The sequence below is a fragment of the Pezoporus flaviventris genome, unplaced genomic scaffold (genome assembly GCF_033815535.1).
Source record: "Pezoporus flaviventris isolate CSIRO_AGI_PZ_B2104156 unplaced genomic scaffold, CSIRO_AGI_Pfla_v1 ptg000037l, whole genome shotgun sequence".
NCBI classification, from domain to species: Eukaryota; Metazoa; Chordata; class Aves; order Psittaciformes; family Psittacidae; genus Pezoporus; species Pezoporus flaviventris.
Genome location: NW_026892585.1, coordinates 2,215,548 through 2,242,246, shown reverse-complemented (window position 1 = coordinate 2,242,246; position 26,699 = coordinate 2,215,548). Strand labels below are relative to the sequence as shown.

Here is a 26,699-nt window from a genome sequence, read left to right as displayed (position 1 = left end):
ATCAGATAAATTAGGATCTTATTTAGGGTATAAACATTTGTTTACATATCTAAATGCTGAGCACATTAAAAAGGTACTATTATTAAAATATGAAAGCAGCTTACATTATACCACTCACTGAGTTTCATTCCTGTATCTGAGACATTATAGCCCAAAGTCCTACAAGTACTGAAAGCAGAAGAAACACTGTAACAGGCCAGAAAACCCCTGTAAAGTGATACGAGACACAGGATACTTATTTAAAAAATATTTTTAATAAAAATGGAAATAACAATTATAATAACTCATGTAAACTAGTGCTTAAAATTAACCCTATTTAGTGTGCTCTACCTGATCATCTGCCAATGCTGCACAGGATTTACTTCAGAAGCAGGAATACAGATACTGCATCACTAAACCATCTTAGATTTGAATTAGAAATAGCATTCATATGTCATACCTGAGGATGTAAACCAACAAGAGGTATTTGATGCAGTCATTTCTGGTTTACCAGAAAGATGAGCACACACAAGGAAAATCTATGTGCCAGCTTCCATCTCAAACAAGCAATGCTGTTGCTAATCAGCAAGAGCTTGTCTGATTGAAAGGCTTTTGAAATTTGCTTTGAAGAAAAACTCTGGGAACACACAAGTCTTCTTTCCTATTGACAGTTTCTCGTCGCACGTATTCATTGACCACTTGCTCATATCCCTCAGCCTTGAAAAGCTCAGACAAGAATTCTGGAAAAGAATTTAAAAAAACAAGATGAAATATTATGTTTAAGCTATTTTTAAAATACTAGTCAGCATTTATATAAGCGTATGTTCTTATGTGTTACAGCATGAAAATCAGGCCTTCAGACTTCATGCAGGCAGACTGCTGAGTAAAAATCAATACAGATCTCCTTTAGAAACATCAACCCAAGCAAAACAGCTTACAAAAGTGGTGGTACTGCAGGCTTGTAACAACCTAAGACACATGAAGCCACATGCACGGGCTGTAAACAGGTCGCTCATATAAAGTGGAGGACCCACATTGATGAAATATAAGCAAACAGCACTTAATTGTGGATCTATTCAAATCTCATTGTGAGGAAATTGCACATACTCTATAACACAAAATTACAACCATGCTTTCCTCTACAAATATAATAATCTTTCAAACAGTGGAAGAATGGAATTGTTTTTTCCATGGAAGAAGTTCGGTGTTATCTGAGACAAGGCACATTAATAAATAGGCATTATTCAAATCCTCCCAGGCAGCAGTCACTTGGTGTATGTACCAGTGTAGTGCTAAACAAATGAAAAACAGCATGGGTTGCAAACTGGTCAGAAATGACAGGAGTCACGTTTCCAGTAACAAAAGGATTCTCAAGCATTAAGCAATATTTATATGAAAATTAGTGAGATGAAGGAGATCATGATTAAAAATGGGAGCAGAGGTGGTCCATGAGACAGTCACAGACCAGCCCAAAGCAAAACAATTGCTAACATGAACAATGCAAGAGAAATTCTCTCTTTCCTCCTTCCTTCTTCTTTCTTCTCCCTACCTCAATTCTTTCCCCAAAGCAAGCATGCAAGGAATTTCTCATTCGGAAACAATTCTAACACTATAAAAATGTGATTTAAAATTCCATAGCCAGGTCAGTCTCGTTCCCTTTAGCATCAATTCTCTTTGTAAAAGCTAACTGTTTAAACAGAACTAAAAATCACTTCATAGTTCTAGAAATGCTTCAATGAAGCTGTTGCACAGCCAGCATTATCTTAGATTTCATCATTGTCCTATAGAGAATAGAGAGAGCTCAGATAAGGTTAATGGGTTTTATATATCAGGAGCAATTAGGTAACGCCTTGTGTCATAAAATATGAATAATATTTACTTCACTCCAAATCGGTCTATTCAGTGCCTATATTTTACTTTATATGAAGAACAAGGAGCCCCACAGAAATAAACACATAGCTCTTACTACATACACAATGTCCTATAACTGATGGGGGAAGTCACTGAAGTTAGCATGAGGAATTGGGAGTTAGAAGATGAGCTGTAAGTCCAACTCATTGTGAGACTATGCAAATTCCTTCATGTCTCTGTGCTTCAAATTCCCCACCAGCAAACTGCAATAATTCCCTTCCTTCCTAAATCATTATGAGCTCTGAAAGAAAACCTGTTTAAATACTGTATCACATGGAAATGGTTTTGCATATCTACACTAAAAAAAAACAAATAACAAACCAAAAGAAAATAGAAGACAGAGTGACCCCAGCTAGCCAGTGCTATCTCAGCAGGATTTGTTCACTAGTTTCTCAGTGCTGTAGTCATGGTTCTGCTTTATAAGTCACTGACTTCTTCAGTAGATCTCATCTTACACACCAGGAATAGTCCTGCAACAAAAATCCCAACAACAAAACCAATGCTAAGATAATTATTTAGTTGCTTCTTGAAGATGGTCAGTTCTGCTACTGAACACTGGTCTTCTTCCCTTTGGTAACAAATCCGAACAAAATTCTGCAGTCAGAAACTGCTTCTCTTGGCACATCATAGCACATACAAAAAGCTTTAACAGCTTAAGGCACGCACAAAAAGCTTGTTAAGCAAGAAACTGCTCCAAAAAGTCCTGCCAGTCTAGATAACCTCCTCCTCCCCAAAAGGATGGCAAATGAAATACACCACCATTTAACAGTTACTGCCAAGGACATGTTGGCAACTCCCTGAAGCAAGTTTAAACAGAAGATTCACACAAAACAAAGCACTCTACAGCATCTCTTACCTTCAGTAAAAAAAAAAGACCTTGTCCCATCTTGTCTAACATAAAAGTTTTCTCCAAGTTTGCTGCCAGATTTAAACCTGAGCATTGCATGATCGTATAGTCCATAGTCTCTGAACAACACACACTTGCCTGGTTTTAATACCTGTAACATAATACATATAGGCTTTAATAAGATAAATGGATTTAGCCATATATATATATACTTGCATATACAGACACACACACATACAACTAAGAAAAGGTATCCTAACACATTCAGTACAAGAAGTTTTATATATACTCAATTCATTCCCTCTGCAACAAAAAGTTGCATATAAACTGGATTGTCTGCTCTTAAATAGGTTTCCTCATGAACAGTAGACTACAAATAGCTTAAGAGATCTGTTCAGGTGCTGATTAGCTGAATAAGCTTTTTGCTCTTTTAAACACAGGCAAAATATCTTTGTTATGTTGATGGCACACACTAGGCCAGCCAGAACCCAAATAAATTCACAGTACCGAGAGAGGAAAAAGAACCCTTGTAAAACATATTGTAGTCCCATATACTAGGTGAACTAACTTAAATACATCCATTAAATATAATATTAAAGATCACCATTACAAGAGGGGTTATTTTCTCAGAAGAAAACTGTACTTTCAGGCTAAAAAGAAGAAAAGTGCTTTAAAGGCTGTAAAATCAGCCGGTTTTACCTTGTAAATGTTCCTCAAGACAAGATGCATTTTGTCAGGATGAACGGCAGAAAGCACAAATATAAGTGTGACAACATCCACAGAATCTGCTGGTATATTTTCTAGAAGATCATCTTTGGTAAGATCACACTGGAACACTTTACATCTTTCATTACTGTACAAGGCATTTTTCTAGGGAAGCGAAAAGAGTATACTTTCATGGAAAATGAGCAGCATCTGTTCTTGCAAAAAAAGTAAACTTCTCAGTAGACAAGAAAAGAAGAAACTCATCAGTAGAGCAGCACAAAACATGGTGGCAAAAGCACATTCACTTCCAACACGTGACTAACGCAATCAGAAATTCCTTGCTGCCTACTACAGTAGTGAAACTACAACTAGTAGAGGAGTCTGTTCTCAGGAACTTGAGAAGGAACACATGCTAAGGCAACTCAGAAAACTTAACACTTCTGTTTTACTGCTGCTTCTACTCTTTAACAATACAGAAATATTATTAAACTGATTTTAGTAATACAAAGTGATCAAAGTACAGCTCTTGAGCTACAAGCAGACTGTAAACAGCTCATGTCACATAACCTGCACCTGGGCTGCTCTAACCCATGATTTTGCTGGTTAAAAGGAAATCTGGTCTTGACAAGAAAGAACTTCAGCAAGACTTGCAGAGCAGTTACCACCAAGTCATCCAAAGCCCAGGGTATATATTCAGCCCAACGCAATTTTGCAGTGCAGCTGTGGCAACTCAGGGGGCTGCTCTCCTCTCCTGTTTGTTCTGCATATTTCTTCCCATCTTTCCCATGAGACATGCAGTATGTGTCTTGTGGCTCTTAGTCACAAATGTACCACAAGAGAATGATTTCAAATAACAGATATATTGAAATTTACCTGTGATTACAAACTAAATAAACCAAAGGACTTTTAAAGCTCAAAGTCCCCACCAGTCTTGCTGGGAAACTTAACTTTGGATTGGAGTACTACCTACCTATGAATAAGTAGAAACATACCTATTTCTCATCAGGCTTCAAATTTCCTCAACAGTGACTTTCATAGCACCACAAAATCAAGGGCAAGCTTCCACCACAATCAAATTTTGCTTGTACTGCACAGTCAGCAAAGACATAGTAGTTTTCCCAAAAACCATAGTCTTCGCAAATCCTTCAAGCAATATACATGCATTACTATAATGCTGCAATTTGATGCTAAAAAAAACAGGTCTTGAGCAAAGATTCAGCTTCTTGCATCTGGGATCCACTGAAATGGATCAGTCTCTGTTTTTCTGTACAAGCTATTCTACCTTTTTTACAAAAAGGAAGGCAAGAGAAGTCTGTCATTCCAGGTATGTGCAATCCCAGAAGCTTATAAAGACACTCTAAAGGAAGTTCCAAATATCACACCAACCTTCACATACTCAACAGCTCTAGGAGAGAAATCACAGGCATATGCAAAAATATTCAGGTCTTCTTCTAAGAGTGGAAATAAGCAGTTCCCAACCCCACAGCCTGCTTCCAGAATGGTCAGTTTCTGATCTGCAAACTGGGGAGAAATAAATCCAAAGGAAAGCACATAATTTTTGTTTTCCTCATTATAAGAGCAGAGAAACTGCTCAATCAGCATTTTACAAGCTATAATCAATTTTAATTACCATTGATTCAGAAACCAAAGTAGGCGTCCATTTGATAATCTGACATTGCAAAACAGAAATCTTGATTTCAGCAAAATTACAAATCTTTTTAGAATATATTAACGTATTTCTATAGTCATCTAGCCTTTAAGCAATGAACAGATTGTTGTATGATTTCTGTCTTGCATTTCATTGAGCTATAATGAACATCAGCTATCCCCTTAACTGTGCTTTGCGGCTAGCTTGTAATTCCGGATGCTTTTCTTTAAAGTAGTGTTCTGAAGTGCACCAGCTTGCATCTGTGATGTCACATCAGAGAGAGAGAAGTTGTCTATTTAGCACACAACCTTCCAGATTTTGTTCTTAGTATCCAGCATGGGTCAATTATAAACTGAAACCAAACTGATGCATCTGATTCTCAGGAGGTATCTTTGATATTAAGAGAAAGTACACAGGGCACTGCAAACTTAACATGTGACAGGTCTTACCCTAATGGCTTTGTTCTAAGTATTATTAAATCATTTGGAAACAATCAATCCCATCTTTAAGGAGGAAGTGTATAGATCTCACCTCCCGACAGGCTTTTAACTCTTCAAACTCTCTTGTTGTCCAATGTCTGTCTTTGAAGAAGTTGGTGCTGTTTCTCTTGTAAAATAAATCCCAGTTCTTCTGTGCCTCTTTCTCTAGTTTTAGTTGTTTGAACTCGGACACTAAAACCTGATCTTTCGCCAACTTCTCAGCTTCTTCTGGGCTAAGGATTCTTGCACTATGGCCGCTTTTTTGGAAAGCACCATCTTCAGTAGATGTTATTGCATTTACGCAATTGTCTGATGTGTTTTCTTGGAACATCCTAGACTCTTTCAGACAAATATGAATGTCAAACACCCAAGGGTGATTTTCTTTCTTTAGTGTATGTTTCCATCACTTAACTTTGGTAGGATCTAGAAGCAGAAGAAAAGAGAAATAGTAACAGTGTGAACTTGTTACAATTTTACAATCTATCCTATCTGCTGCACTGTAGTATCTCCAGATTTCAATTAATTTCCGAAGTCCTCCATCCAAACTAAGAACTGCATTTGACATCCCACTTATGTCAAAGGAAGAAACTGATGGGCTTCCCTCTGCATTCTAGAAAACTACTTAACAAGACGAAGATGGTGCAGCTCTAAGCTTATTTTCACTAAACTGACTCTGAAAGGAAAGCAAGGGCTTTGTTTCTTGTTAACCCCAGTTAGAGCATCTCATAAAAATAATAACAGGTAACACTGCAAGTCCCATTGCAGTTACGAAACAAACTGTATTCATGTTCACATCTCTTCGTCCTGCTCTCACCTCTGTGAGAAAACACTGGAGACAACATTGGCACTTATAAATCACCACGTCACCTGAACAAGAGAGCAAATCCACTGCCTCCTCCTGCGGATCCACACTGCTTTTCACAACCGCAGCTGGGTTCATTGTCAGAAGTTAACAAAAATGGAGCAACGAAGAGTTCTACATAGGCTGGGAAAGGACCCAAATTTTATCTCTGGTGTTAAACTAGTGCTGACCCCTGCCTTGCCACAGACATGCACATCTGTGCATGTGAATTAAATACTGCATTACCCAGTAACTCCCAAGGAACCCAAGCAGCCAACACACGCTGCTCACGTATGTCAGTGCCTAGGGTCAATACCCTATAATGCAATAAATAAATAAAATCTTACATGATACAAATACAAACATGAAACACAAACGTGTGCAAATGAAATAAAGAACTGTCAACATTTTGTGCAGCTTCACTGGAGCGGGCACCCTCGTTTTCCTTCAAACACAACAGGAAAAGGTTGCAGAGAAAAGGTTCCCCTGAAAGGAAGTCTTCTCGAGAACAGCGTATCTCCCAAATAACAGTTTAATGTCCGCTATAGGTCAACGTTTGTATCTCTCCATAGGACAAGCTTGGAGAGAAAAGCAAACCGAGCTCTTTTCACGCTCAGAAAACGCTGAGGCAGGCCGTTAGCACGATGATAAACGCATTTTTAACAGCCTGTGCTTAGGCTAAAGGGCGTTTTCAAGGTGTTTAATGCAGCCCCGAGAACGCAAACAAACAATAGCCCCGCTGCCCTCACAAGGAAGCCGGTTTCCAGGCAACAGCTAGAAAACAGAGGGACCGCATCCGACCCCGCATCCCTCGAGGAATACCCCGTCAGGAAGGGACCCCCAACACAGCCCTGCGCTACCCTACCCTACCCTTACCCTATCCTACCCTCCCTCCCGAGGGCGTGGAGCGCCAGGCTCCCACCTCTCCTCTCAGGAACACCCCTGCAGGGCCTGCATCCCCTCCGCGGGGACAGCGGCTCTTCTCGGCCCAAGGGACCCTGTCGGCCCAGCGTCCCGCCTCGCCTCGCCTCGCCTCACCTCGCTGTATCCGCCGCCGCCGCCGCCGCCAGCCCCGGAGCAGTTTCCCGGCTGCACTCGGCTCCCGGAAGGGCACCGGGCGGCAGCGCACGGAGGAGAGGAAGGGACCGGCTGGGCAAGAAGGGGACGGAACCGGGGCCATGAACGGCTCGGCGAACTCGCTGCTGGACAAAGAGGAGCACCCGCTGCAGCTGGGCGAGAGCTTCGAGCGGCGGCCCAAGGCCTTCTTCCACACCATCCGCTGTGAGCACCACCCCGTCTCCGTCCTCCCGCTCCCCACCACCCGTCCCTCTGCTGCCTCCCCCGTGCTCCGCCGGCTCGGTCCCTCCTGCCGGTGAACCCCCGCTCCTCTCACCCCTTCCCTCCGGGAGGCCCCGCAGCACCTGCCCGGCTCCCCTCCATCCTCTCCAAGGTTCCCCCGCCGCGGTCCCTTGCTGGTTAACGGCCGCCCCCTCCCCGCCAGCCTGCGTGGGCCTCCGGTCCTCCCCGACCAAGAGGGTCGCTGCCCGAGCGCTGCTCCCCCGCCGCCACCATAGGGCTCCGTCCCCCCTCAGCGCCCGCCTTCCCTCCCCGCGGCTGCAGCGGTGTCCGAGCCCGGCGGGCAAGCCTGATGTCTTGGTGGAAGGCGGGGGGGGAGCGAGACAGACAGGCCAGGGCAGGCGAACAGCTCGGCAAGTTTGTTAACGGGGTGTATGCGAATCGTTGGGGAGCATAAAGCGAGTTCCCTCGGTGAGGGAATATGAGGGGAAATGGCTTGTCATTTTCTTGATGGTTATTTTAAACGGTAGCTGCAGGACAAACGGCCACGGGCTGGTCAGCAGCTAAAACACCCACGGTCTGGTTTTCAGCTGGCTCTTTGGTGATGAGGCAACATGTATCCCAGCAGGCCTGTCCCTGGCTGCCCCAGCTCCAGCAGCTGCCATGGGGGAAGCAAGCAGAAGTCCCTCAGACACTCGCAGTACTGCCCAATAAGTGTCAGATAAATCCTGAGGTGGAGTCTTGAGCAATTCTGAATAATTGGATGAATATATGGGTTTTTTTAAAGATACAGGATATTACTCCATGTTCTATTTAGCACTGGGTGGGTTTAATTTCTCAATAGAAAACAGTTCGGAAGAGCAGCTCACTCTCTGCCCTTGAATTCTTTGGGAAGAAATTGCTTTTTCTTCCTCCAAATGAATCCGGGATTTAAAATGAGTAGTAAATCACCAACAGTAAGTGAACTTTTATTGCAGTAGCTTGTATTAAGGTGGGGAATTTATACAGTTAACAGTAGGATATTTTGCTTTATGATGCATAATCCTAGGCCCCGTCTCATGGCCCATGTTCATATACTACAACTAAGGATTTTGATGATATTATATCACCTGAAAGTGACTTGAAAGAGCAGCTTTCTGGTTTGAGCTGTTACTCAATGATTGAGGCAGAGCTGTTTTGCTCAATAGTAAATTCTGTCTCATGGATTAGCACTCAAGTTTTGTGTGTTTCACCCCTCTGGTTATACATCACTCCACAGAATACCATGCCAATGTTTGGTACATGGAACTGTTCATACATAACACTGAACAGTATTATCCAGCGCTAACATGCTAGCAAATCTCTGTTTCTAAATCTTAAAGTAACCAATCTATGCAATGAATGAAGTTGTCTGATAGTTTATGAATAGAACCCAAGACATATATAGATGGAAATACACTGGATTTCTAGAATAGAAAGTGCTTTGGTAATTAGTTTCTTAAGGGGTTGCAAAGCCAACGCTCTTCTGACTACAACTGGAAGAATGCAGTTTCGTTTCATAAGACCTTTCTGTGTGCTGTGTTTTCAGTCCATGACTTTCAAGTGAGATCTCTTCATTTCCTGGTTATAGTTTTGTTTTTTCCAGCTGCTAATCTGGACTGATTCATTTGGGATCTGAGCATTATATTGTTCCCGTAATCTTTTTCACGCAAACTACAATAAGAGGATTTTCTTAGGCTAAATTTGTTTTGGCCTTCTTAAAACACTTCAGTCCCTAATGTTTATGAAATACTATGCTGGAAAACTGGATTATCCCTGTAAAACACATCTTAAAAGCATTTGACTTCTGGAAGAAGAGCTGTGGGTACGTTTGGAGGGACACTGGATCCAGGAAGATTAGCCAAGCGCATACATCTAGTGTGCTAACCAAAAGAAAACGGTTTGTTAAGTGTTTGTTTAGAGTAACTCTATTTTGCTGATATCACTATCACACTTTTCACACTTTCACACACAGAATCACAATTTTGCTGATTGCATTGTTGAAACTCTTGATCTCTTTATGGTAAAGACACTAGATCTTGTGCAGCTGGTTTGTTTTATTTGGCAAGCTTGCACATAAAGTAGGTGGGAAACAATAGCTAGAAATAGATTGCTTAGGTGGAAATTAAGTGAAGTATGATTTGGTCTGGCAGTCAAGGCATGAGGGTTAAGTCAAGTGTGCCTGATTCTGTTTGTAGTGCTGTCAAACTAAAATGCAATTAGACGTTAACATCCTCCTAATGAGAATTTATTGCAGGATGGGGTTTGGTGGTTGGTTTTGGGTTGAGGTTTTTAGATTTGTTGATTGGTTTTAGTTTTCTTTTTGTTTGGGGTTTTCTTTTCTGCAAATGTGCTTTTCATAGTGGAATTATTTTTTACATTTGTTCTGAGATATTAATTCCTTAACTAATGCAGTAATTAAAAGCCTTGATTGTGACTATAATTGCACCTCCTTATGTCCATATCCAGAGGTGCTAGAATTGGATGGCAACTGATTTTAGAAACAAACAAAGCAAACCAGCTTTTATCTGTCTGATCTTATTTTACTTTGTCTAAATCCTCTGTCAGAGTATTACAGGTTCTGATGGGGGGGTTGGAGGGGTTTTTTTATGACTCATCAGCACAACAGAGTAACGAGCAGAAAATACTTTTAGGTTAAAATGTTCTTAGTTCAAATAAATACACTAAACAGAGTGCCTTGTTTGGGAGACAAAGCATTTCGCATTTAAAATGCAGCAAGAATAGTTAAAACCAGGGTTTGTGTAAAGCCAGTAGTGTCTCACCTTAGTCATGCTTTCTATCTGTAGTGACTTTGGACTAGCATGGAGCCTGCTAAAGTGAGATCAGCACCTTTTTTCTTTATCTCATAAGTGAGAAATGAGGTCTAGCCTTGAGGAAGTAGTGTGGAGGCAAGATAGCTGTTAAATAGACAGAAATATCAAGAACACTTAATTAGTTGGTACCACTAAATTAGTCCTCAGGTTTGGAATTGGCAAGAGCCATGCAGAGCCCTCGGTCTTGAAGTTGATACTCTGCTGAGATAGGTGGTACAGTTTTACACTTGCCTGCAAAATTCAATGTCACTCAAAGCCTGGGGTTTGGAGAAGTCTGCTTTTGGGCTTCTAACACAAGGTCTAGAACCTTGTTTCCATTTTAAAGAGGAAGTTCAGAGTCTGGTATTGTCATATGACTGGGGCACAGAGCCACACACATTGTACTGGTGTGTTATTCCACCCCTGCTGTAAACACTAGCATGTATTTTAGCATTCCCTATAATCCCAGTAATGTGCAGTAACTCTTTGCAGGGCAGGATGACACTTCTGAAGACTCTAAGAAATGTAATTGCAATTGTTTTCCTCTTTAGATGATTTTAAGCCAGCATCGATTGATACATCTTGTGAGGGGGACCTCCAAGTGGGTAAAGGAGATGATGTCACAATCACTCTGCCACATATTCCGGTAAGTGTGTTTTATGTCTTTGCTTGCTCTCCAACAAATTTGCATTGTAGCTATAGTCTAATATAAATGCTACTTTCACTTTCATTTTTGTTAATAGAAACGGGTTCAGTAATTGAGCAGCCAGACTTGTGCTGTGTTACCCTAGGAAAGGACTGTACAATTGAATCGTAAAGGGTTATATTTGTAAGGTTGTAGTCTACTCTTTACTTTTAATTTCTTCCTTCCTACTCTTCCTTGAGTGACTGTAAGACTTCTATTGTTAGCTGAAGTTCTGTGCCTAGTTTCTAACCTTTTTTGGTGCAATGGCTTAGTGAATAAAGGCAGAGTAATTTGGACTTTAGTCAAGGTTTGATGTTCAGAAGTCACAGGTATGCCTGTAAGCATATTTTTCCCATTACCAAACCACAGAATCTTAGAATGGTTTGTGTTGGAAAGGACCTTAAGATCATCCACTTCCAACCTCCTGCAGTGGGCAGGGACACCTTCCACTAGGCCAGGTTGCTCAAAGCCCTGTCCAGTCTGGCCTTTAACACTGCCAGGGATGGAGCATTTACCACTTCTTTGGACAACCTGTGCCAGTGTCTTACCACCCTCACAGTAAAGAACTTCTTCCTCACATCCAAACTGCACTTCCCCTGTTTAAGTTTAAACTCATGACCCCTTGTCCTGTCACTACAGTCCCTGATGAAGAGTCCCTCTCCAGCATCTCTGTAGCCCCGTTCAGACACTGGAAGCTGCTCTGAGGTCTCCACGCAGCTTCTCTTCTCCAGGCTGAACAGCCCCAATGTTCTCAGCCTGTCTTCGTATGGGAGGTGCTTCAGCCCCTGATCACCCTTGTGGCCTCCTCTGGACTTGCTCCAGCAGCTCCATGTCCTTGTGATGTTGAGGACACCAGAGCTGCACACAGAGAGGGGTCTCACCAGCACAGAGCAGAGGGGCAGGATCCCCCCCTTTGACCTGCTGGTCACGCTGCTTTTGAAGCAGCCTGGTATTTGGCTGGCTTTTTGGACATACAAATAGCACAGAAAGTTCCATGCCTTTAGCTTTATGAGTGGAAGCAAGGGGAGATCAGCTCTGGTGAGTGGCACTGAAGTGGTTTCCCATCCACTTCCTCCTGAAATTATGCCATAAAGATCTACTGTGTGAGGATGATTGTCAAATGGCAATAAAAGAAGTGATTAAACTGTTTATAGGTGCAGCTGTTTTGTAATTGGAGGTTCAGTGGTTTCCTTACCAAAACAAAGTGCTTGCATGCTTGAACTGGATTTGTTTGTTAGCTGGAGTTAATGCTCTGTGTCAAGCCAATAAACCAGAACCCACAGACATTGATGGGTCTGCTGCTAGCAGGGGGTCACCAGTCAGTTCGGAAGCTGTGTGTTAGATCCTTTTGGTATTGTTTAGTCTTAGCATGTTGGTGGGTTTATTTGGTAGGTGATGGTACCATGACAGTTCTCTCTGAATGAGGCTTCAGCCTGCTTTCCACCACTCCTGTTTTTACACGTTTTTGATCACCTCTGAGTGCTGCAGGAAGTCACAGACTGGTTTTTGTCTCTAAAAATGATGAGCATGGCAGTGCTGTTTGAGAGCAGGTAACAATACGATTAATAGCAGAGGCATTCACCTTGGAATGGTTTGGAACTGTGTTGTTCATTCATTTTTTTTGTGTTGAACAAGATCGCTTGTAATGTCCCTTTCAGAATTTCTGTACTGTTGAGTTTAATTTCATTGTCTTCCCATGAGTATGAGCAGCTTATTGAATGCTTTGGAGGCTTAGGCAACTAACTGCAGTGAATGCAGCCATTCTGTGTGTATTGTTCCAAGGAAAGTGATGCCTGTGTTCTGGACAGAAAGCTGGAAAATACTGAGCATACTGGAAAAGAGTGAGAAGTGCTGAGATCACTTAATCCTGACAAGATTTACTGAATTTCTTGGATTCTGCTTTTGGTTCCCAGTTGCCCAACAACTGGATAGCATTCAGATTCTAAGTTGGTTTTTGAAATTGCCTGGTCCCTGAGGATATCCCCAAGAATTTGTTCAGTGGAGGTATTTTGGTGTCCCTTGCTGCTTGGATAACTTGAAGTACATGTGGATTTAGTGGCTTTAGTGTTTGATAAACAGTTTTGGTTGGGGAAGTGAAGAATTCCTGTTTATTTAAAAAAACCCAAGCTTGAAGCATGAAAACAAATTGATTAAATGTCACCTGTTTCGCCTACCACCTTCTTCTCTCCTGTAATCAGCAGAATCTGTAAGCCAGTGTTATTTAGGTACTAACATAAAACCTAAGCATTTAATTTTATGTAGAAGGATGAAACTGTTCATTTGCTTAAGCAGAGTTTCATTTCTGCTTATTTCTTTAGGCAGAATCATTCTTTGCTGAGGTAGGAGGCTTCTGGGTAGCAGAATGATAGCAGCAAATTTTGATCAATTTTCCTTAAATTTGTGCATCTCCTGATTTAGTTGTCAACAGCAAGCAGGATTTGACTTTCAGTTTGCTTTTTTATTCTCAGAAATGTTGCTTTCTTCTCTTAAATGCAGGAGTGCTGAAAAACGTAACGTGACTTTGAAGACATGACTTTCTTGAGACATATTTTCTGAATCATATCTCTTGTCATTTACTGTATCTTTGTTGGGAATTCAGATTTTTCACTCTTACGGTTCTAAACCTATTTTAAATTCAAACATAATTCTATTTTTAGCAGCATGAAGAAAAGGAATTGCATTCTGAGTGGTTAAAATACGATTATTCATTTTTGCTACTCAGAAAAAATCCATAGAAAAGTATGTTTTTAACTTTTCTCCCCAGTTTTGGTTGCTTTCCTACAGCATGTGCAAATGTGCACATGAACAAACATTTTCTTTCTAAATTCCTTTTCTACAGTAGCTATACATTACAGAGAAGTCTGACCAAGTTTCACAACTGAGAACATATTTCTCTATATCCCCTTTGAGTATGTCCTTTTCTGACATAGTGATGATATGTGTGTCCATGCTGCTGTGTGCAGATAGACCATGGATTCTGTGCTTGTAACCCTGGAACCAATTGTGTGAGCCATGCTGTGAATGGATGCAGTACAGCTGAGCATCATCTCAGCAGTATCAGTTAACCAGCGTCCACCACCACATGAGTGTATCTTTATTGCTTCTCAGTCTAAGCCATTAGGCTTTTATGGCTCTGTGCAGCATTGTGTGGACTTGGGGACTTTCTGGAAGGTGTCAAAAAAACCCATTTGCTTTCGAGAAGACATTTCAGCATAACTGCATGGCATCTACATGTTAATCTGACTTTGAAGAAGGCAGCTGTTCTTACATAGTTAGTGACAGTTGCTTGTAATCCACTATAATAACAGTGCCTTTTTAAAAAATACAAAGCAGTTTAAATTCTTTTTCAACTGACCACATATTTGTTTAGGAAACAGTTCTGCTACATGAATAATTAGAGCTTTATTTCTTAGCCAAACCCAAGATTTCCAGAGCAGAAATGTCAGGAAGATTTATGACAGTTGTCAGGGCCAGCTATGCAAATTCAGTGATCATTTTGGGAATGGTAACTGTAAATAATGGCAACCATGAAGGACATGTTGTGTCACTGCAGAGACACTTAAAATGATGAAAGGCATCCTTTTGCTATAAGGAAACATCTCATCTACTGCATATAATTATTTTTCCCATTTCATGAATGAACATTTTCTGTAGGAGCTAAGTGCTTAACCTCTTGGTCAGAACAACACATATAATCACTAAGATAAATGAATATAAACTTTTGGGTAGTGGAATATAACCAAACAAATGTGTGCTCTTTCTTTGATACCAGAGTTCAACTCCACCGATGACTGTGTTTAGAGGAAATAAAAGGCCATATCAGAAGGACTGTGTGCTTATTATCAACCATGACTCTGGGGAATACGTGCTGGAAAAACTTAATAGCAGCATTCAAGTCAAGAAAACAAGGTAAACCTGGGGACAGGGCTCTTGATAGGAGTAATTTTTGCTGAAGTTTCTTTTTCAGACTGTCTTTTGAACCAGAACTGCATTTTCTTTTGTTTTGTAGTGAAGTTTAATTACTAAACCTTACGTGCTTTACATGTCAATTTACCTTGCCTGAAAATGTGAATAGGAGTGTAAATTCAAGAGGAAAGAATTTGTAAATTCTCCAGTGCTGAAAGGACATAATTATAGGTTGCAATCAAACACTTGCCATGATTTGAAGCTTTGAAAGCTGGCTGAAGGATGGGATGTGTTTCAGGAATCTCTAGTTAGCTGAAAAAGACAATAGAAATACTAGGCTGTCAAAAGGATTGTTGAACTTTCCAGGTTTGTTCCCTACAGCTTCCCGTGGGAGCCATGATCTTTAATAATACACTCTTAGGGAAGATGAAACACTCATCTCTGTTTTGGATCAGTGATGTATAAAGTGGAACACAATCTAAAGCCTCCAACTGGGGAGGGGGGAAGAAGATGGAGGGGAGGGGACAGGGCCTGTAGAAATAATACTAATGAGATTTTGCCTAGAAGAATTGCTAAGGCCAGAAATCTGCTCTGACCCAATATTCTTTCTTTGCTGCACAAACACTATGAAGTGTGTAGTTGGAACATTTTTCGTAGTCTTGCTGCTCGGCAAGTACCTGAAGTCTCTGGATTATGTTCTTTCAGTGTCACTGGACCACAGGATACTGAAATCTAAAGGGAAGGCAATTATTCAGTTGTCTCACGAAGAAAAGCTCTCAAATAATTCTACAAGTTTTGCATTTTAAAAAGCCCATGCCTTTATTGCAATGTAAAACTTTTAGCTGCTAAAACTACTAGAAATGCGAGTTGAAGTTCATTAGCAGTTGGCTGAAAGTTAGCCAAGAGCACCTTGGTTTCGAGGTAAATGGACTGTAGCACTCCTGAATCAGTGATGTGAAAACTGATCCACGTGGCGTTCGTCTTGTTCAGTGGATATGAGCACATCATAAATGAGATGTGAATTCCCAGTTGAAGTTCTGCTGGACTTTGTCCCGGTGAAGCTTAAGTCAGGACAAGGCAAAGAAGTGCAGGAGGGCTTAGGCTCAGTGGAGTGTTTGGATCCCCTGAGTTTTGGCTCTGGTGAGGTGAAAAATACTTCCACTTTTCTCAAGCAGAAGCAAGTTAGTGAATAATTGGGGATCCCTGTTTTGAGGAGGAGTTCTTTGCAAAGTCATTCACTTCTCAGATCAGAACTGTCTTTTTTGTCATGGCTACTTTGATCTTTAACGACCTGGTGACACTCTGTGGGAGCAGAGTTTTTAGTGTCAACATCCAGATGACACTAATGGGGGAGTAATTGCACTTGTTCTACATAAAACCTTTTGTAGTTCCAAGAGCCTAATTAATACCGGAAACAATCTTTTACCTTTCATTTGATGCGGTGAGTGTATTCCCAAATCCTCACTTCTATTGTAAATGTGGTATCTAATAGCTGCATTTCAGTGGTGAATGAAAAAGTGTTTCTGTGTTTAATTTCTGAGGTTGTATCTACAATTCAGTGAAGCACAGAGATACGTGAGATAGTGCTAAATGTGCCAGTTCAGATACCAGAAGCAGTTTAGGTGAAATCCCAGAAGTTCCACATGGTCTAGTTCAACTTGTTTCTCAGTAGGATTAGCTTAAAGGCACAAAAGTGTCACACTGCTGAGCTGGAACCCTCCTAGAACCGAAACTAAGTTCTAATATTCACGTAAGCTGCTTCTGTGCTACACTACATAAAGCCATGCCCCAAAAGCCTTTGGTGTTATGTGATAAACTACACCACACGCTTTAATCTCAATATGGTTTGCTGTAGAGGGACCTGAATAAGTAGGTTTTGTTCTGTTCTGTTCTGTTTTGGTTTTCAGCCAAGGATATTGACTGTCCAACAATATCAATCACATCACTGATGCAGTAGGAGGAAGAGGCACTTGATTTGAAATGAGCAGCTAGGCATAGTGTTATTGTGGAGACTATTTCCTACTAAGGAGCAGCTTAAACTATTTTTAAGCGATAATAGCAAATGAATGAAAACCAGGAATTAAATGCTTACATGCTGTATTTAGCAGTAAAAACGAGTGTTCTAGTCAGATTGACCTCTAAGAGAGTTCAGTCTGAGATGATTTAATTGCAAGTAAGAAAATTGGTTCTTTTGCTGCGATTTTAAGCAGGGGTTTGTTATGAGTGAATCTATTTCATGATGTACTTACTTTAAATTACTATGATTACTTCTTTTTTAAAAAATACAAATACTAATTGCTAAATTACTCGATACAGATTCCTAGATAAAACAAAAATACTAATTTACTAGATCATCTTTAAGGTCCCTTCCAACTCAAACCATTCTATGAGCCTATGAAATTAAAGTCTTCATTGTTGTTAGAGCAGCAAATTTGGCACCGCTGAACCACATCTGGATTTGAAAATTCATTTTGTAAGCGCTGCAGTGTAGCTGTATATGCTTATTTGTCCCTGAAGGCAAGTGTTGCATGCAGAAAGCTGTAATTCACTGTTTGTTTTTACAAAACAGATTTGTACAGATGATGAATTAATTCAAGGACATTGAAAAAAGCCGAATATAGTCACATAGTACCATTGAATGTCTCCGGTTGTTTTTTCAGAGTGGAAGGTAGCAGCAAGATCCAAGCCCGAATAGAGCAACAGTCTGCCCGAGCATCTCAGCTTCCTTCTCAGTTCAGAGCCCTAGCCAAGCCAGCAGTTGGACCTAAGACTTCTCCTTTGAAGGATAACCCCTCACCTGAGCCTCAGCTGGATGACATTAAGAGAGGTAAAGAAGGGTTTGTAGTTTCCTGAGTTTTGGTTGGATTGGGTTTTTTTTTTATTCTTTATAATAAAAACTGTAACTGTGCAATTTATAAAAACATTAGAATGTTCAGATATTAGAAGATGTTACTTGACAGCTGGTTTGTCATCTTTATATCTCATTTTAAGGCATCTTAGTGAATTATTTATACTATTCTGCCAGCACAGATATTTATACTGCAGTCTTCTCTGGCATGAGAGAACTTCCTCTTTCTAGGAATTTTCTGTCTTCCAGGCTATTCCTCTGTTCTTAAAAGAAGGCAAAATAAGCATAAATTCAGAAACCTGTAGCTGAGTGCTAGACGAGTTGAATGGGTGTCTTAGGCAACAACAACAACTAAAGCCAAGGCCTAGCTATGCAGTCAAGTAACTTGGACGAAAGTTATTCCTACACTGAGTAAGTTTGGAGCCATTTGTCAGTGGGATGGAAGGGCTGGGTAGCTGTGTTCCCATCACAAGACCTGGAGCTTGTGGCATGCCAAGTAATGCTAATAGGGGAGGGATGAGAGAGTGAAGAGCCCTGCAGCTTCTCCTTTACCACAGCCACTCCTCTGTAGCTTTGATCACATCTGCCATATAGTTGCTCTACTTCTGTTAAGGTACCTTGAAGAGATGACTGAGTCAACTCAGTCTCATGCCCCAGCGACGCTTTGTCTCAGTGTTTCGCTGTGGGCTGGGTCTGCTTTCTTTGCTCATGTCCTTCCTTTCATACTGGTGTGATACCTGATTTTGCTGTGAATTACACAGTCAAAATGAGGGAGAGGTTAAATTTCAATTTGTATTTGGTTCTAGGTTTGTTGTTTTTTTTCTGCAATGACCATTTTATAGTGGTCTGAAGGAAAAAAAAGAGGGGAAAATAAAACCCACAGAAACATTTCTGGTTTGGGGGACTGTAAATTCAGTGCTTAAAAGTCTGAGCAGATCTTGTTTACCTAAATGCAGCTGTAGATGGCAGGGATTATGCCCTAGCACTGTGTTTGTCTCCCAAGGACATCTCAATCAAATTTTTTGCACCTCAGTGTAAAATACTGCCTGTTCTAGCTGCCAGCTCCACATGCACAAAGTGCCAGTGTTAAGCTGATTTCTCTCCACTTTGCATACCATTATTAACAGTAAGCTTTCTGCTATAGGCATCCAACCTTATCCTCCCTAAAGCTGAATGACTTTATTTCCAAAAGTCCTTGGCATTCTTGCAGCCCAAGGTTAGAGCTTTAGTTAAAAATTTGGCAGAGCCTATTGGAATCAAGAACCTATTATTGGTTCTTAAGTAGTAAGAACACTTAGAAATGATTATGGAAAGAAATTATGCCATTTGATACTGAATATATACAGAAGACATTCCTGTTGAGAAAGGCTGTTCTGTTTGTGTAATGATTTCTGACCTTGAAGTTTTTACTCTAAAAACCTCATTGACAGCCAGTATAAAACAGTAAGCCCTTTTGTTTCCTTCAAAGAAAGCCTGCAGTTGTAACATGAAATGTGCAAAAGCTAAGGTTCCCCTAACAGTGTTGGTCTAGGAAAGATCTAGGAAAAGCCTGACTCTTGTTGTTCAGCTTAGCACATATGTACACATACACACACACAACTATTTTAATTGGAGGCACTGCAAGGAAATGTTTAGCCAGGGCTTCAGTTACCTATAACTGCTCTAAGTATAACAAGCAAATAGGAAAAAGCAACATCAGACAGTTCTAAAACAGATGTAGTTCTTCTGTAGAGCTTTGGTGTCATCTCTGGCCTACCCACCATCTTTGACAGAGTAACACAAGAGGGTTTTGAACAGACTTCCTTAGTGATCCTGCTGGAGTTCTGCCTAGCAGATATTTAGCAATGCAGCAGCCACCATAACGTTAGTGAAAATCATGACTTTTTCTCGTCTACACAGACAACATCTTTAGAATTCTGGGCTTAAGGAATTAAGAGACAAGAGAGACCTGAGGGGAAGCTGACAGCCTGTAAGGCAAAAGCTGTCTTGAAGATGGGCTTGGACGGAGTTTCCACCAGTGCCCAGTCACTGATAACACCCTTACCTTCCCAGTCCTTGAAGTATGTGACGCTGGTGCTGTTTTGCTTTTCCTGCCTGTATTCAGCATAGGGAGCCTTACCACTTCTTCCAAAGCACTCTCCCTTTCTCTCCTCATAACCAAACCTCTTTCATGGGCTCTTAGTTTTCTGCAGGAAACCCTCACTTTTCAATCGGACAGTAATCTCTAGCTCTGTTTAAAATTAGCCAGGCTAATCTTCCTTTCCCATTCGTCAGACCATCACCTTTCTTCCTTCAGTTATCTTTTTGCCTACTGTATCGAGTTTGAACTTCTTATTTAGATTTTTTTTTTTCCTAGTTCTCTGGAGTGCATTTCTTGTTGCATCTGTTCCCTTTCACCACCAGTGGCTCTTAGATTGCTTCGCCTTCTTCACACTATTTTATATGGTGCTTTCTGGGCTGCTGTGTTCTCAGCCCATGTGCCAAAGCCCCTCCATTTCAGCCATAGACTAACTATAAGCATTACTTCTGAGACATTTGTCCTTTATTAGACTTGATTACCAAATCTTTCTGCAATAGGAACTGTGGTCTGTATGTGATAGTGCTTGGTATAATCTAGGATATTTCTAATAATGTATTATTATCATCACTGTAACAGCAGACAACTCCATCACTAAAAGCATGTGGAAATTTTATGTCATTAAGCTAGGGAAAATAGTTTTAAATCTGGACATTTTGAAGTGAAAGAACCCTTATTCCAGTTTACCTTTTTAGCTTTCCCCTGTTAATTTCTTAGTCTTGAACACTGGGAACATTTGAATTTGAAGTCCTCGATATGGGTAGGCTGAGAACAGTGACTTACAAGTGCTCATTTGCCTCTCGAGGAGTTGAGGCATGAAATGGATTCTTAAAGCCTGCAATGCAATGTTGGGAGGGAATAAGGGAAAAAGACATGACAGTACAAAGTAATATCTTCTGCTGGCCTAATCATATATTCTTCCTTCCTCTTCCAGTGGTCTCTTAACTATGTCTTCACGATGAAAGAATCAGTTTTACGTGGCATACTAATAAAGTACAGAGAGTACAGGCAGTCTAGCCAGGGATCTAGATTTAGGAAGAAATTTGAAGGAATAACCCCACTATCCTTAATACCTAGCTGGAGCTAGTCATATGATTGTTCCCTTTCAATATGCCTTCCTTGCCTCTGCTTCAGTATAACTGCAGCATTTGAAATTGAGCTCTGAACTTTGAAATTGAAAAATAGTGGGTTTAAAACTGGCAAAAGGAAACTTAATTTCTCAAACCAATGCTTGCTGAGCTAGAGAAAATCTCTCCAGCAGATAATGTGGAGGCTGAAAACTTAGCTGTTACTCTATAGTGTTAAGCAGCTCAAGGAAAATGTGCCTTATTAAAAAAGGAAAGAGTTCTACTTGCTCAAACTTATTCCTGCAGGGGCAGGAGATAAGAAGCATTAAAACTGTGCCATTTTTACATAAAAGAAAGACTCATTTTATGGGATCTGGCTATGCCATACACAAGAAAGATGTCCCAGGCTGAGAAGCTGGGATTCATCTTGCTTTGAGACACATCTGACCTAAGGTGAATTACTGCTGGCCTCAGTTCTCCATTTGTCAGGTAGAGATGATAATATCTCATCTTTCTCTTCTTTCATTCTTGTCCCTTTAGCCTGTGACTTCTCCAAGACAAGTGCTGAATTTTAACTCTGTGGGTATAGAACTACTAGCACAACAAAAGCCTGTATTTTGAGGGTTTCACATCCTATGCTTAACATATGTGCTCTCTAATGGAAACCTACCTAAGGTGAACTGAGTCATTAGATGCTTGACTTCAGGTGGACACATACGAATTGTCCTCTAATAGTGTTTAGGCCACTTAAAATTATTACAAAATTTAACAATATGGTATGATTTGGGGTGACTTACCTTAATAGCTGTTTAGTAAGCAGTTGCTCAGCCAAACCTGGCTATTGCTGATGCAACTGTCACGGTACTGTCATGGTATTCCAGTGTTTCTTTGCACTGGAAACTGTGAAGTGGGGTGTGTCTGACTTGACTGCCTTCCCAGTTTCAGGGCAGTCTCTGTATCTCCCTGACTGCTTGTAAGCTCCATAACAGGTTAAGGTATTATTGCCACTCCCTAACATGGGAATATTCTCATCTGCCCCACTGCAAAGTTATCTGATGTCATCCATCTGCTTCTGAAGTTTGTTTAAAATGAGACGTGTGACTTTGTGCTGGAGCGGTTTCATGCATGTCTGAAGTCAGGAAAGTATCTGTTGTGATCACGTGCCTGTGTCCATCCCTCCCAGCTTTCTGTGTTTTCCAAAAGCTTGAACGTCACTGATAGCTAACAATTAGATTATTCCACCTCTAAATGCTTTTTAAAAAGGGGCTGGCTGTTGGCCTGTAAAACTCAATCAAAAAATGTCCTTACTATGTATGTAGAGCATATAATCCATCAAAAAAAAATTAAGCAGGAGGTGCTTTCAGGAGTGTAAAGTATATAAATAATAATAGTGGAAGTGAAGGTTTTTTGATCCTGACCTGTGCTGTTGCTTCTTTAAATTCAGCTACAACAACTAAGTAAAAGAGTTTTGGGGAATTCTGTTATTCCTTCCTCCTCTTCATGTGAGATATTTTGATGCGATAGATTGCACTTGACAAAACTATTGCATTTGCCAGAATTCTGTGGGGCCCTATTCATGGTTTCAACCAGATGAATGTTCCTTTATTTCAGAGCTGAGGGCAGAAGTTGAAATTATTGAGCAGATGAGCAGCAGCAGTGGAAGCAGCTCATCGGATTCAGAAAGCTCAGCTGGGAGTGAAGATGAAAGCTCCAGCAGTGAGGGGGAAGAGCCAGCACATGTTTCCCCTTCCCAGCCACCACACCAGCAATATAACAACAGGAATGCTATTGCTAATGGCACCAGCAGGTCACAAGGAAGTAATCAGCTCATGAACACACTCAGTAAGTAAAGGCTTGTGTCTTATTACTGTGGGAAGCTGCCTGAGAGCACTCATTTTCCTAGCATGTTAGGTAACTCCATGAAGTGCAGTTTGCCAAATAGGAATCCCAGGGAGTTGTGCTGGCTGAAATATGTGGGCAGCTTTACTGGACAGAGGGCCAAGACCTGTCTGAAGGTGTGGAGATGGCTTCAGTTTGGTCTCAAGTCTGTGGGCATCAGTGCAATGGCCCCCATTGACCATGCTGAGCCTTGATTCAGGCATCCAGGAGGAATGAGTGGGAGGATCTGGCGCACCAGAGAATGGGAATTACTTCAATGTGAAACCACAGATTAGACATAAATAAATTGGCACAAATGTCAGTTAGAGGTCTGTAAAGAGTCGTGAATGACACAAGGCTGTCCTGTGGCACAGTCTCTGTGGTCTTCATTATTAGCTGCATTGCTTTGCCCAAGTGTTTACTTTATTCTGCCTGTGTTGATCTGACAAATTTTCATACCACATTTTGAAGGGAAATTTAAAGTGACATGTATTTGGTTAAAATATTACATCTGTGGAGTTTGCAAGCATTGAGTCACTACAGACTCACCTCCACCCTTTAAAAAGTGTACAAAAAACCCATTTTTAAAACGTAGTTTTGTCCCATGAGACTCTCGCAGGGGAGGTGGTGTACATCTCTATTGCTCTTTCCTTATGCTGGATCAGGTAGATTTTAATGTAGTGGAGTTAAAATACTGTATTTACAAGAAACTAGAACTTAACTATCATAAATAGCTCTGAATTCCTCCTGAGGCATATTTGCATACGTCTCTTGGCACCCATACATAAGAAATTGGTGGAGCTTAAGTACAGATAAATGTAGGGTTTCCAGCTTCAAGAAGACAAGTATATTATACAGACAATACTGCAAAGGCCTGCTGGAAAACTGGAGAGGCCTGTTGGTCTTCCTGTCAGTAATGAATATCTAAGTGAAATCCAAAGTTCAACAAAGTCATAAAGACACTCCCATTTCTCTGTTTCTGATTGTGAGCTGCCTCTTCCCTGCTTCTCCTGGGCCATGACAACAGTGCTGCAGAGGTTATTGAATGTCAAGAAGCCTCTGACTCCAGGATTTGGGAACTGGACAAAACAAGGGTTTTGCTCCTTTTTTCAGGCAATGATATTTGTCTTTGGATTTCAGATCCTTTTGCCAAGGATTAATATGTCCTTGAGCATTCAAATCACTGGTGACCACCATCTACAGGCGTAGATGGAACCGAAGTTCTTGTTTAATAAAAGAGAAGAGGAAATGAAGAAATACAGGCATAGCCATTGCATAGCTGCTTAGCAGCTGTTTGGGGCAGGGCAGTGGGAGAATGCTGGAAGAGCTTGGTGTAGTTACCAGAACACAAACATGATTCTGCCTCCTTTTATCCCCTCTGCCTCATCAAATCACAAGTGTTCTGCAGAACAAGGTCTGAGGTTGTAGGTTTGGTCCATATCCTGGCTGCCTTTTGTCTAATCCCTCTTTGCACTTTGGAGGGGGGCCCTCCCCATCACAGCATGTGTCAGCTTAGTTCAGCCGATAGCCTTGAGCTGTGATGGCTTTAACATTCCTTTCGCTTTATTGACAAGGAGGGGCCTTGCCTTGGCTACCCAAATGGTCTTAAAACAAAAAATCTATTTTAAAAGGGCTGAGAAAGCCAGGGAATTCCCCAGTGCCTTGTCCCAGCAGCTCCATATACAGGAGTTTGTCTGGTGGAGGCTGTGGAATGCATGTGGAATAGCATGGGGAGTGCTGTTCTACCACCACAGAGCAACTTTGATGGCTGTGGAGCCAAGGACACTCTGTCTGGCCTGAATCCCACCGTGTATTAGCCCCATGAAGTTCTTAATGTTCTTGGGCATGGAGTTCCATTAAATGACAGATGATGTTTGTGTTCATGTATCATGTTATTTCAATCTTCCCGTGTAAATGTGACTGTCCTTTGGTTTGTGAATTAATACTTACTAACTTGTTGTGTTCTGTTGGGTTTTGTTTTCCATAGGAAACGACTTGCAGTTGAGTGAGTCCGGGAGCGACAGTGATGACTAGAGGCTGAGCTTTTGCTGCTTCTGCTGCCTATACATGAAGAACTAATTTACCTTGAATTGACGATTGCCTATGAAGAGGAACTGGCACAGAGATAGTTCCAGAGATGTGTGGAATTTTGATAGAAGAAATGCATAGCCCTGCAAAACAGCAGATGTCAAGGGCTGGTTTACTTTGTGAATTAAATATATATTTTATGTACCCTCCTATTATTTTAAAGCTTTAAATAGATACGTACAGTGAGCAAGCAAATATATGTTCCTGTATTCCTGTCCATCATCTGTTAGCTTAATGTGTAATTATATGATGTCCTCCAAAAATATCTTGTTTGTAGAAGATATTCAGCCCATCATTACTTTGGGGGGGGACTTTTGTATATAGGATGAGCATGAGCCAACAATGAGCTGAAAAAAACATGCAGGAGCTAATGTGTGCACTGAAATGGGACTGTCATAAATTAAGTTTCAATGCCAAGTTGATTGGTTTGGAACTTTTCTAATGTTGTTTTTTTTATTATTATTATTGTTATTATTATTGCTATTTATGGTTGATTTAATAGACTTACTTTGAAACAGCTGGAAAATAGGAATCATAAAACCATGGTCGTCACAAACCTTGCTGCACCAGTGCCTTATAAGCAGTTTTTCCTAAATAGCACTTTGATTCCTGCCACCTTTCCTATAGGAAGCAATACTGAAACTTCCTCAGATTGCTTTTGCAAACAAGAGCTGTACTGCACATACAGCCAGCCGTACTCTGAGGGCAGTTAACTCTAGCAAGATAAAGGATATCCATCAATCACCTGAACGCTTCCAAATAAGAACTGGATCAGCATTTTCTCTTGCAACAGAAGTGTCTCACTTAACTCAGACATTCAGACCTAGTCTTCCGAAATAACTTAGGAGCCCAATTACCTGTGAAATTGCAGTGTTACCCATACAAGATGTTGGACTTACTGAAATTGTAAGACCAGAGCCGCCTTTGCAGTTCCTGGGGAACGCAGAAAGAAGAGATGACTACACACTTAACTGTGAAACAGCGGAAGGCTCTCTCCAACCACAGTTGTCCAGGCAGACTTTAGTCTGTCTTGTTTGTTGGACAGGATCTCTGTGCTTGGCAGGAGTACACAGGACATTAAATATTTACCTAGGATGAAATTCACCCCTGTTTAAGGGGGTTTAAAAGGTGCTCAGTTGGATTATCATTAACTTGGTTTTGCTCATGTGGAAAATGAGTGCCACAAGCAGCCTCTTAGAGCTTGAACACCAGGCTGACTTTTTATAACTAAAACTAAACTGGCATAGGACAAGCGGCACCGCAGTTGTGGTGTAATCCAGGGGAATGGGAAGCTGGATTGGATGCCTCTCCGTTCTTCCGTGTCTTTGCACTGCTTTTGTCTGTTCATTTGTGTTGAACTCTGGTTTGTTTACTAAGCTCTTTGCTTTTTTGGTTTTGTTTTTAAGGTGTTGAAGAGCAAGGGGACATTTGAGAGGAGATGTTATTAAATGGTTTATTTTTTTGCATTAGATACATATTTAGGCATATTTTTGCATTATTGTATTATACATTTTAAAATACCTGGGGTTTTTTAAAGTGTTTTGTGACGTGGGCACATGTTTTAACAGACAATTATTAAATAGACTTGATGTAAAGCCATAATTGCTTTCCTG

At 40.9% G+C, this 26,699-nt stretch overlaps 2 protein-coding genes across 2 annotated transcripts; one reads left to right on the top strand and one right to left on the bottom strand.

Moving 5' to 3' along the window:
* Positions 1-232: 232 nt before the first annotated feature.
* On the bottom strand, positions 233-7,570 carry METTL6 (methyltransferase 6, tRNA N3-cytidine). Its single transcript, XM_061464453.1, has 6 exons — positions 7,449-7,570; positions 5,622-5,992; positions 4,829-4,963; positions 3,437-3,607; positions 2,747-2,888; positions 233-719 (listed from the first exon to the last, which is right to left on the bottom strand). Exons 2-6 carry the CDS (start codon positions 5,898-5,900, stop codon positions 562-564), a joined length of 885 nt encoding a protein of 294 aa, XP_061320437.1. The 5' UTR covers positions 5,901-5,992; positions 7,449-7,570; the 3' UTR covers positions 233-561.
* Positions 7,560-26,688, top strand: EAF1 (ELL associated factor 1). Its single transcript, XM_061464454.1, has 6 exons — positions 7,560-7,691; positions 11,089-11,183; positions 14,995-15,131; positions 17,789-17,955; positions 22,732-22,962; positions 24,986-26,688. Exons 1-6 carry the CDS (start codon positions 7,589-7,591, stop codon positions 25,030-25,032), a joined length of 780 nt encoding a protein of 259 aa, XP_061320438.1. The 5' UTR covers positions 7,560-7,588; the 3' UTR covers positions 25,033-26,688.
* The last annotated feature ends 11 nt before the right edge of the window (positions 26,689-26,699 follow it).

Excerpts from the sequence above, each read along its gene's own strand:
- METTL6 (XM_061464453.1), bottom strand. The coding sequence starts at position 5,900 with ATGTTCCAAGAAAACACATCAGACAATTGCGTAAATGCAATAACATCT. Across the intron at positions 3,608-4,828 it reads GAGCTGTTGAGTATGTGAAG|AAAAATGCCTTGTACAGTAA; the intron begins GTTGGTGTGATA and ends TCGCTTCCCTAG. Across the intron at positions 2,889-3,436 it reads TCTTGAGGAACATTTACAAG|GTATTAAAACCAGGCAAGTG; the intron begins GTAAAACCGGCT and ends ATTATGTTACAG.
- EAF1 (XM_061464454.1), top strand. The coding sequence starts at position 7,589 with ATGAACGGCTCGGCGAACTCGCTGCTGGACAAAGAGGAGCACCCGCTG. Across the intron at positions 11,184-14,994 it reads TCACTCTGCCACATATTCCG|AGTTCAACTCCACCGATGAC; the intron begins GTAAGTGTGTTT and ends CTTTGATACCAG. Across the intron at positions 15,132-17,788 it reads ATTCAAGTCAAGAAAACAAG|AGTGGAAGGTAGCAGCAAGA; the intron begins GTAAACCTGGGG and ends TTGTTTTTTCAG.